At 46.9% G+C, this 11,907-nt stretch overlaps 1 protein-coding gene across 1 annotated transcript in view; it reads left to right on the top strand.

Annotated features, from left to right (window-relative positions):
• Positions 1–8,433, top strand: part of mapkbp1 (mitogen-activated protein kinase binding protein 1) — a 75,175-nt gene extending 66,742 nt beyond the window's left edge. Inside the window, exons 21-29 of the mRNA XM_024438093.2 lie at positions 114–374; positions 588–712; positions 1,770–1,954; positions 2,330–2,521; positions 2,864–2,939; positions 4,135–5,111; positions 5,339–6,562; positions 6,878–6,963; positions 7,133–8,433. Of these exons, the coding sequence (XP_024293861.2) occupies positions 114–374; positions 588–712; positions 1,770–1,954; positions 2,330–2,521; positions 2,864–2,939; positions 4,135–5,111; positions 5,339–6,562; positions 6,878–6,963; positions 7,133–7,438 (3,432 nt within the window). The 3' untranslated portion in view covers positions 7,439–8,433. The remainder of the gene's footprint in view (positions 1–113; positions 375–587; positions 713–1,769; positions 1,955–2,329; positions 2,522–2,863; positions 2,940–4,134; positions 5,112–5,338; positions 6,563–6,877; positions 6,964–7,132) is intronic.
• Positions 8,434–11,907: the final 3,474 nt, after the last annotated feature.

The raw sequence follows: 11,907 nt of genomic DNA on the forward strand, positions 1-11,907 counted from the left end.
TGTAACTGTCAGTGAATATTTTTCCACTAACACAGTCAGTGAATATTCCCCTTATAAACTGTTAACTGAACCCTTGTCCGTCCCTCCCTCCCTCCCTCCCTCCCTCCCTATAGGAGAGCTCTTTTGGCAGGCGTTCCTCCCAGGGCAATCATCACTGTGAGGAAAGGGGTCCCCGTCCGCGGCGCCGCTGGTCCAGAGGCATGGTCAGCATGGAGCTGATGGTCAAGTCCATGTTGGACCTCAGACAGCTGGATTCCTTCGCCATGCCCCCCTCCTCCCCCAACAAGACCAAGACCCAGCCTGATGCTTTCAGAGACCCATTCAGGGAGGACGAACTGGGCAGCACCATCAGCCTGCAACCCCTTACTGCATGGGTGAGTGGATCACAGAGAGAGGGAAATATCCAACCACTCGTGGAAGTGTAGTGGACTTCAAAAAGGCTTCTTTGTCTTTGTCCCAAATAGTACCCTAATCCCTGCACTACTTTTGACCAGGGCCCATAGGAACACTTATAGGTAGAATAAAGTATAGTTTATTGTTAAAACCATCAGAACTCATACTAATATGTCTCTGTTTGCTACTTGCAGGGGGATGAGTCTGAGCAGAGGTCCCAGCAGCGACCCCACTACATCATGTTCTCTCCACAGACCCCAGAGACAGGCTCAGTGCTCTACCCCGAGGGCTGTGAGGACAGGGTCAGCTTAGCTGGCAGGTAAACTCTCGCCATTAGTGTATCTCATTTTCTCCTCACTGTATATGGCCAAGAAATGACTGCATAGTTTGGGCCTTTAGTTTTCACTGACCAAGTGCCTCTGACCTTAAAAAACTCCTGGGGTTGTATTCATAAAGCATTCCAAATTACACTGAACAAAAATATGAACGCAATATGTAAAGAGTTGGTCCCATGTTTCATGAGCTGAAATAAAAGATCACAGAAATGTTTAATATGCACAAAATGTGTTTTACATCCCTGTTAGCGAGCATTTCTCCTTTGCCAAGATATTCCAACCATCTGACAGGTGTGGCATATCAAGAAGCTGATTAAACAGCATGATCGTTACACAGGTGCACCTTGTGCTGGGGACAATTAAAGACCACACTAAAATGTGCAGTTTTGTCACACAACCCAATGCCACAGATGTCTCAAGTTTTGAGGGAGTGTGCAATTGACATGCTGACTGCAGGAATGTCCACCAGAGCTGTTGCCAGAGAATTGAATGTTAATTTCTCTACAATAAGCCGCCTCCAACGTCATTTTAGAGAATTTGGCAGTACGTCAACCGGCCTCATAAATGCAGACCACGTGTAACCACGCCAGCCCAGGACCTCCACTTCTGTCTTCTTCACCTGCAGGATCAGCTACCTGGATAGCAGATGAAACTGAGGAGTACTTCTGTCTGTATTAAAGCCCTTTTGTGGGGGGAAACGTTTTAGGATTGGCTGAGCCTGGCTCCCGGTCATGTGAAATCCATAGATTAGGGCCTAATTCATTTATTTCAAATGACTGATTTCCTTACTGTAACTCAGTAAAATCGTTGAAATTGTTGAATGTTGTGTTTATATTTTTGCACAGTATAGTTCTAATCTAGGGTCAGTTTTGCCTTTTAGATGATAAAAGACCATGGAGACTTTATCCTAGATTAGCAAACCTAATCTGAGATACTTTATGAATACCAGCTCTCTACATATCAGATACCGTAGTCTATGTATACAGTATACATACCACCTAGTCCCAACCCATATATCCACTATCTGTGTTTCCTCTATAGTGAGTACCTAGTGAAAGAGCTACTGCCCGGGCCTGAGACCAGCAGGAGTGTGAAGGGGTGCCAGAACCACAGCCAGTGGAGCCAGGGCCACCATGACAAACACAGCCCAGACAGCGCCTGCTCTGTGGACTACTCCAGCAGCAGACGGTCCAGCCCAGACAGCCAGCAGCAGCCTCCTGGAGAGAGTGAGACACACGCACACAGAGGCATAGGATCTTAATGTGACCTAAAATATTCCCGAAGCAAACGTTTTTGATGTTTAGTCCGTAATGTTGCTTGATCGGTTTGTTAGGCTATTAGCTGGCCGAAAGTAGACTTTGTGAAAAGTGCAATACTGTAATATAACCGTGTTAGTGTGGGCTTTCAGTGAATTCATGTAAATCACAAAGCTTTATCTGCATTTCCTGGATAAGTATAGCAAACAATTCTTTTTCACCAATCACAATTCAAATTTTTTTTATTTTTTTAACAACTCTGGATATCTGTGTGTTTTCTGTGTCGTATGACTACAGTTCTAACAGGAAAAATAAAGGTCTTCAAATCTATTTTCTCTGTGTCAGACTCTGAGCCCACAGAGCCTCTCAGTGTGGATGGGAACTCCTCTGAATTGGACATGGAGGAACTGGAGGAGGAAGAGGAGAGGGGCGTAGGGAGGGGAGAGGCCAAGGGGACAATAGTAGTACCTAAGACCCCTGACCAGGAGGCCTTCCTCAAACAGCACTTTGGCAACCTGGCTGAGCTTAAAAACCCAGGTAAAGAACAGCATCTATGTCTCTCCTTGACTGGTATAAGACATTTAGTGGAAACTCCCACTGCCTCCACCGATTCAGTGCTTTTAGATTTGTGGGAGGTAGTGAACGAGTGCACACTTCAGGAGAAAATAGATATTTTTGGGATGTACCCAGAGAGATTCAAGAAAGCTTCCCTTTCAACTGGCACATGGAATATTCAATTCAAACTTTATTGTCCACACAAATTAATTGTGCAGCCAGGAGTACATTAGACAGAATAGTATACACATATAGAGACACACACAAGTTAATAGTAAAAATATTTCAGATGTATTCATTGTATTTCTCCTCTTTGATTGTCAGTGAGCCCGACCAGAGTTGTCACCCCGGACAGTGTCAGCATCTCCTCCAAGTTCCTGTCCCAATGCTCTCCTGGAAGGTATGCCATACTTACACTACATGGCCAAAGGTATGTGGACATCTGCTCATCGAACTTCTCATTCCAAAATCATCGGCATTAATATGGAGTTGGTCCCCCCTTTCCTGATATAACAGCCTCCATGATTCTGGGAAGGCTTTCCACTAGATGTTGGAACGTTGCTGTGGGGACTTGCTTCCATTCAGCCACGAGCATTAGTGAGGTCGGGCACTGATGTTGGGTGATTAAGCCTGGCTCGCAGTCAGCGTTGGAATTCATCCCAAAGGTGTTCGATGGGGTTGAGGTCTGGGCTCTGTGCAGGCCAGTCAAGTTATTCCACACTGATCTCAACAAACCATTTCTGTATAGACCTCGCTTTGTGCACAGAATCATCTAGAATGTCATTGTATGCTGTAGCTGGAACTAAGGGGCCTAGCCCAAACCATGAAAAACAACCTCAGACCATTATACCTCCTCCACCAAACTTTACAGTTGGCGGTAGGTAGTGTTCTCCTGGCATCCTCCAAAACCCAGATTAGTCCGTCGGACTGCCAGATAGTGAAGCGTGATTCATCACTCCACAGAACGCGTTTCCACTGCTGCAGAGTCCAATGGCGGCAAGCTTTACACCACTCCAGCCGGCACTTGGCATTGCACATGGTGATCTTAGGCTTGATGCGGCTGCTCGGCCTTGGAAACTCATTTCACGAACCTCCCGACAAACAGTTCTTGTGCTTCCAGAGGCAGTTTGGAACTCTGTAGTGAGTGTTGCAACTGAGGACAGACGATTTGTACGCGCTTCAGCACTCGGCGGTCCTGTTCTTGAGCGTGTATGGCCTACCACTTCGCGGCTGAGCTGTTGTTGCTCCTAGACGTTTCCACTTCACAATAACAGCACTTACAGTTGACTGGGGCAGCTCTAGCAGGGCAGAAATTTGACGAACTGACTTGTTGGGAAGGTGGCATCCTACGACGGTGTCACGTTGAAAGTCACTGAGCTCTTCAGTACGGGCCATTCTACTGCCAATGTTTGTAAATAAAGATTGCATGGCTGTGTGCTCTATTTTAATTTTGGCCATTTAGTGTATCAGTTAGTTAACCAAAGAACATTCTGTTAACCCACACTCATCTATCACAAAAGTTAGCTATCCTTTTAGATGACTGAGTATGTTGACAAACAGTCCTATCTGAACGGATCACTGTTTTTCCTTTCTAGCAGGACGGCCTTTCCATTCCCCTCGAAGAGCGGTGTTGAGGGGAAGGTAGCCAGTGGTGTGGTGAGGCCCCTGGTCTCTGAGGTGAGGCCCCTCATGGAGCACAACCAGGGCCAGAGCCACAACCAGGGTCAGAGCCAAGGCCACAACCAAGGCCACAACCAGGGCCAGGACCAGAGCCAAGACCACAGCCAGGACCAGAGCCACAGCCACGACCAGAGCCACAGCCAGGGCCAGAGCCACAACCAGGACCAGAGCCACAACCAGGACCAGAGCCAAGGCCACAACCAGGACCAGAGCCACGACCACAGCCAGGGCCAGAGCCACAGCCAGGGCCAGAGCCACAGCCAGGACCAGAGCCACAGCCAGGACCAGAGCCAAGGCCACAGCCAGAGCCACAGCCAGGACCAGAGCCAAGAACACAGCCAGGACCAGAGCCACAGCCAGGGCCAGAGCCACAGCCAGGACCAGAGCCACAGCCAGAACCAGAGCCACAGCCAGGACCAGAGCCAAGGCCACAGCCAGGGCCAGAGCCACAGCCAGGGCCAGGGCCAGATCCACAGCCAGGGCCAGAGCCACAACCAGGACCAGAGCCACAGCCAGAGCCACAGCCAGGGCCAGAGCCAACTCCACAGCCAAGGCCACAGCCAGAGCCACGACCAGGGCCAGAGCCACAGCCAGGGCCAGAGCCACAGCCAGGGCCAGAGCCACAACCAGGGCCAGAGCCACAACCAGGGCCAGAGCCACAGCCGGAGGAAGGGCTCAGAAGAATCTCAGAAGGGCACTACCGCGAGACTAGAAGTAGTGGACACTATGGAGAAGGGTCTGAATCTCCGGGCCTCTCCTCTGAGGAAGAAGCTTTTTAACCCTGCAGTGGACTCCCGTAGGATAGTCAGCCCTGTGGCCAAGGCTGCAGCATCACACCTCACCTCTACAGGCATGAGGAAGTCCCAGTCAGTCCAGAACCTGCACACTGAGGGTGAGACACTACGCATGTGATTGTGATCATGTCCAGCTAGTGTATTGATGTTATGATCATGTATGATGTTTTGCAGGAAAATGTTATGATTTAAAAAGGTCCTCATTTTATATTCTACACATGGTGTAAAAGGTCAAGCTCTTCCTTGAATGTTTAATAAGAGACAGAAATGTTGTTAACACTGCCCTGGCCTGCATAGGCTAATCATTTATCTTCTCTGTCTGTAGAAATGCCTCTGAGCCTGTCTCGGCCCTCCAAGGAGGTAGCCCCTCAGCCCCATCACTCCCAGTCTCATCAATCCCAGGCCAACGAGCGTCCAGTGACCCTCCCCACAACCCCCCGCCGCACCCTGCCCAGCGTGCCCCCCCTCTGCAGCCCCACCTCCCCACAACCCCGGGACATCACCAGTAGCAGTCACGGCACTGCCCCCACGCCCAGGAGCATCAAATCCCGCTGCTCCTACATGAGCCCCACCACCAGCTCCATGGCCAAGATGTCCCGCTCCATGTCCATGGGAGACAGCCTAAACGTGGCCGAGGAAGAGTCTGAGTCTACAGAGTCACGCAGGGGGTCCAGCTCTGACACGTCAAACGCTCCCACCAAGAGCCGGAGCTGCTCCTCCCAGAGCTCCCAGAGTCTTAGTACTAAACCGTCTACCCCCGTGGCCGTTGTCTCTTCCACCTTATCCTCCTCCTCCCCTTTGGCGTTGGGTTTAGCCATGCCCCAGGCTGCAGTTATCCCCACCCTCATCACTAGCTCTCCAAGCAACTCCAACCCCAGCCCAACCACCAAGAGTCTGCAGGCTAAGCTGATGTGCAGCACCCGGCCCCAGCTCAACCTGGACATCTCCAAGCCCCTCCCAGACAAGCCCTCCCTGGCGGCCTTCACTCCGAACAGTACCTCCAAGACCGCCGCCTCCTCCAAAACTGTCAAAGAGGACACCAACCTCTCTTCCAGATCTCCAGTCAGCTTGTTACCTCACCAGGGCCAGACTCATCCAGTGCTCACCAACAAAGTCCAGCTAGTCACTGCACTGTCCCTCTCCCCAGCCGCTCCTGTGGAGACTAGCCCAGCTCGGAGTCCTGAGGCAGAGCAGCGGTTTCTCACCACGGAGCTGCGTCCTGAGGCCCCCGTGTTAGACAACAGGCTAGAACAGCCAAAGATGGAGGAGAGCCAGGGCCTGACTCAGGAGAAGAGTCCCGCGATGGAGGTGTCTCTACAGGGCAGTCCCGTATACCTGCTGTCATCTGGAGGTCCCGGCCAGGACCGTGCAGGTTTGCTCCAGCGATCTCCCTCCTTCATCCTGTCATCTCTGCGTCTGGGCATGCCCCTGGCCAACACCAAGCACTTTTTTACTACTGGTGCCGTGTGGCCTACCGTCTCAGTCTCCACCCCCATATACTCTGCACCTTCACCCTGTCCTCCGTCACTTAATCATTTCCTCCTGACGGGTGAGGCATGGCTCTCTTTCTCATGTCCCTCTTTCTTTTTCTCTCCATCTCTCTCACTTCCCCATTTCCATGAAGAGCGTTCCCTCTGTGGTCCTCCTGTCTGTCCTTTCCTTCCTTGTGTAGTAGCTAGAACATAGCCTTGTATTGACATACTAGCTATGGGTTGGTCAATGAAATAACCCTGCTATTGTCCGTCTTGCTGTTCTGTTTTTGACTTGACTAGTTTCTTGTGGTCTAGCCTGACACGTGATGAGACTTGCAGTAGGATAGTTTAAGCGGCGTCAGCCTGACCATGTATAACTCGCTTTTTATTAGACGGTTCTCTCAGTATGGAGTCGTGCAGGGTGGTGGCCAGCGATCTACAGAACACCTTTAGGAAGGCCTCCCAGCTCTACAGAATGGTGAGTCACTCACTCCCCCAATAAGTATCCTGTTCACTAAAAATATTTGTTTACATTGGCTACTATTTTATTGGCCACTATCTGTCTGTTTTATGTTAAGTTTACATTAATTTTTAAAAACCATACACTTCTTTTTTGTGGTAATGTTGGTCATGTCTGTGTTTTGCAGGTGAACAGTGTGCCTGTAGACTCCAGGCAGGAGCACCATGAGATGGCCCAGGTCCTGTCTGAGGCCTTTGAGGTGGTGAGGGCCGAGCTGAGCTCCCTGCCCCAGAGCTCACCCCCATCCCCCTCTGGAGGACCTGCAGCAGGAGGCTCCCTGTGTACAGTGGGCTGCCGGCCCGTAGGACCAGTAGAACCAGGGACGGGGAGATTAGCCTCAGGGGAGGAGAGGACTCTGGCTCTGCTGGAGCAGTACTCTGAGCTCCTCCTTCAAGCCGTGGAGAAGAGGCTGGACAACAAGCAGCTCTCCTAAATACTCCTCTTCTTTCACACCCTTCCTTGAAGACTGAACCAACCAACCCTCTTGCAAATGTAGGATCGTAAGCCATTGTGCAAGGATATCTGCAGACTACAGTACTTCTTTTTATTTCATTTCTTTCTCGACACGTTTTTAAAATGAACAGATTAAAATATTCCTGAAGGATGCCTGTACATATTTTTTAGAAGTTCTTTTTTCTTTTTAAGCACTACTCTCTCTTTCTCTCTGCTGCACCCTCTGGGTGGTCCCCTCTATCCCTGTCAGATCTCTGTAGGCCTAGGAGGGTTTGGGAGGGTTGTACTCAGCACAATGGCCCACAGATACTGATACTGTAGGGAGACTCCTCAGGATGATCAATGCCTCAGCATTCATTCCCAGTGTGGCTGACCTGCACTACAGACCGTCATTCATCACCCTTCCTCCCTCTAATATATTGTGTGCTACCTACAGTACCTACCAGACACCTGCACTCTCACGACCACTGGTTTTGTTTACCCCTGTTGCCAAATATTGTGCCCTGCTACTTTGTTTTAATGAAGTTGTTGTTATGGAAATGCCGGATGCCCTAGAGTTGCTGCGTTGGCGTAGCGTAGTTTTGCGGGCCCCTCTTGCAAGGTGTCCCCACAGAAAGAAAAATGTGCAGTTTTGTAGCTTATCTCATGCTCTTTGACACATATTGCCATGAGGCTGAGAGAAAATGTTGATGTTTTAGAGCTCAGGCATTCTTGAAAGATGGGACAATGGGACAATCTCAACTTTTTTCCCACAAATATTTGTCTTAATATTAACAAAAGTTGAAATCTATATTTTGATAGACCAAAGTACCAGCTATCACACCATGTAAAGGAAGAAGCAACTTCCAAACTTATTTTTGTTTTGTTTTATATTACTCCCGAGTGGTGCAGCGGTCTAAGGCACTGCATCTCAGTGCTAGAGGCGTCACTACAGACCCTGGTTCGATTCCAGGCTGTATCACAACTGGCCGTGATTGGGAGTCCCATAGGGCGGCGCACAATTGGCCCAGCGTCGTCCGGGTTAGGGTTTGGCCCGGGGTAGGCCGTCATTGTAAATAAGAATTTGTTCTCAACTGACTTGCCTAGTTAAATAAAGGTTAAATAAATCAATTAAATACAAATATTTAGCACTACTAAATGCTCCAGGACAAATTTCTTTAGCGTTGTGACATGTTTTTCTAGATTTAAAACATTTAGAAAGCAATTATCTTTTAGGTCTAGCAAATCAAATGCTTCAAATGTTTAAGCAAATGTTACAGAGCAGTGATGACAATATTTGTTCTGAATATTTACACAAAAAAAACGATGTTAAGGGGGTGGACCATCGGTGACGTAATTGACAAACCAGTGACGGAGTTGTGACAACCGATGCTCAAAACAACAAAAGTTCAACACAAACATTCAATACAAAATATGGGAAAGGATTCATTTGAAAATCTCCAATAAAAACGCAGCTTTACAGACTATGAGGGGGCTTGTTGCAATACATGTATTGAGGACATGAATAGGGGGTCCATGTGATATCGATGACCCTGCTCATTCCTGATTCATTTAGGATTTTAGACAAATCTGAAGGAGTTGACAATCTCCGGACATATCTTTAAGGAATCCGTTTTGAGATAAACAGGCTTTAAAGTCACAGAGGGCTTTTGCAAGAAACTACATAAGATCATTTTTCAATTAATATCCATAATTGCCTATTTTTTGAATTTTAAATTGGGTTCCTTTGCTCCAGACAAGGGCATTTCCGGGCATACAGCCGACATGGAAATTAATAATATATTCCCAAAACAAGTCCATTTTAAGGTCAAATAACAAAATATTATTTTTTTTTAACTATGAAATTAAAGTTTCCCTGCCGGACAAGGATTGTCCCAACTTTCAAGAATCCCTGAGCAAATGTCCTGTTATTCGACACATTTTGTCATGAGGCTGAGAAAAAATGTTTCAGTTTTAAAGCTAATTTCCTGTCATTCAAATAAAATAATTCATGGTTTATGACGTGTTCATATGCTATATGGGGGGCTGGCGGGCCACCTGCCTTGCAGGGGTGTGTGCTATACCAGCGGTTGGAGCGTGATGCTGGCTGTTGTTTTGGGTAGCAGAAACGGCACTTTTTTGGACAATCGGAGGGCGTTGCTGTTCAATGCCATTCCTGACCCCAGTGCTCTAAAACAATACTAACAACTGTTGTCACTACAATGTGAAATGTCTGTGTTGGTGTACCTGTCCCTACCAGGGCTTTTGCCCACCGACACCAGGCCATAGCAGCCTCCACACTACTAGAGGAACACAGGACCCTTCCAAGTCATAAAAGCCAGATTAATCAGACATAATCATGTTTTCGTGGGTGATTTGATTTGATACATTGTGTTTTGAGAGGCCCTGTCTGTGTGTGATGTGTGGTTGTATTTATTATGTTGTAAAAGGTCCAAGTTACAAATGGAGTTGTCAGCCCCTTGTGAGTTGTAGTTTGTTTTGTACCAGAGCTAGGTCACCAGTGGGGGAACAACATTGCAAAAACAGAAGACTTGAAAATATACAGCATCAACTGAGAGTCTCCTCGTTCATTAACTATGCTGGTTGGTTTTATAAAACATGTGAATTGTATTCCCAGTAAATCTTTTGTATTCCTATTCCAAATTGATGTTCAAGGTGTGCAAATAATAATACAAAATGTCTCAAGGAAATGGGTGCCTTAATTCAAAACCAGCGTTTTTCATAGTTTAAAATGTGTTGGGTATACCAAAATAATATTGAATTGTAATGAAAAGGCGACAACTGAAATTGAGCTACTGCTGTGGGAAACCAATGACACTGAGGAGAAGCATTTTCTGATGACTGAATACAGACATCGCATCTCGGAACCCAAACCGGCTGCACACGTGTACCATCGTGCAAACATTTATTTTGTCCCCCAACACCAAACGCGATCGCTAAACGCAGGTTAAAATATCAAAACAAACTGAACCAATTACATTAATTTGGGGACAGGTCAAAAAGCATTAAACATGTATGGTAATTTAGCTAGTTAGCTTGCACATGCTAGCTAATTTGTCCTAATTTAGCTAGCTTGCTGTTGCTAGCTAATTTGTCCTGGGATATAAACATTGAGTTGTTATTTTACCTGAAATGCACAAGGTCCTCTACTCCGACAGTTAATCCACACATAAAGCAGTCAACCGAATCGTTTCTAGTCATCTCTCCTCCTTCCAGGCTTTTTCATCTTTGAATTTCTATGGTGATTGGCATCTAAACTTTCCTAGTATTACCATGACAAACAGCAAAACAGTTTGTCTTTCAATCGCCCATGTGGGTATAACCAATGAGGAGATGGCACGTGGGTACCTGCTTCTATAAACCAATGAGATGAGAGAGGCGGGAATTGCAGTGCGATCTGCGTCAGAAATAGGAATAACTTCTATTTTATCCCTTGGCAAAGTAGATGCTCGTTGGCGCATGGGAGCAGTGTGGGTGCAGTTATTGAATAACATGGATTTCTACATTTATTTTGCAACGCTCGCGCATGCGACGTGTCTGGTCTGGTCAGCATGTTAGGGTTGGGTTACCAGAGGTAAAGAACCCAGAACAAACCAGATCAAATCAGATCATAACAGATCTTGCATCAGATACAAACCGTGCAGAAAACGTTTTTTTCCCCATACCTCGTCAACATTTATTGGCTCTTGTCTGGCTGTGGTGTTTTCATCCTGGTCCCTGGCACTTTTCCACCCCAATAACAATGCGCTTTCATTCCTATCAAAATGTTCATAGGTCACATTAATGTATTTGTAATAGCTTAGACTACTAAACTAAACCTGGGTCTCTGTGAAATGGTGTAACTGTTGTGTCAAAGGCTCACAGAATAATAATTGTGTTCTGATGCTGCTATGATTGTGGCTGCAGACCAGCACAACACTGCCCTCTACTGTTGAAACTCCATCACTGCCCAGTTGCTACTAAAACAGAAAGCCCTAACACTTCCTTCCTACAATTTCTCTGGTCAGGATTATTCTGTGCTGTGTTTTACATACTTTTCAATACACTAGTGCCCTCAAACAATATTTTAATCACCTGTGCATACAATAGTGTTTAATTTCCTGAGTTATTGATAGACTTGTTATAAACTTACACTTATTGGTAGAAAGTCTTATCAGGTACCCAAAGGGTCTTACAGCCTCTTAAAATGCCATGCCTACAACTCTGTTCTCTCTAGTTTTGATTAAAGCATTGTATGTATATGACTAGAAATGGCATAGAATAAGAATGAAGTATATTCTGCTGTTTATTAGTTATTCAGTATTTCCCCATCTGACTGACAATATTCAGAACTGTGACCTTAACTAGACTGGAGGTTTCATTAATATGTAGGATTGTGTTTGATGGGACAGTAGTACAGGTGCACCTATCTGCTGCCAGGATGCATCAGTATTTATGCATGAAGTGAGG

The sequence above is a fragment of the Oncorhynchus tshawytscha genome, linkage group LG11, assembly GCF_018296145.1.
Source record: "Oncorhynchus tshawytscha isolate Ot180627B linkage group LG11, Otsh_v2.0, whole genome shotgun sequence".
Lineage (NCBI taxonomy): Eukaryota > Metazoa > Chordata > Actinopteri > Salmoniformes > Salmonidae > Oncorhynchus > Oncorhynchus tshawytscha.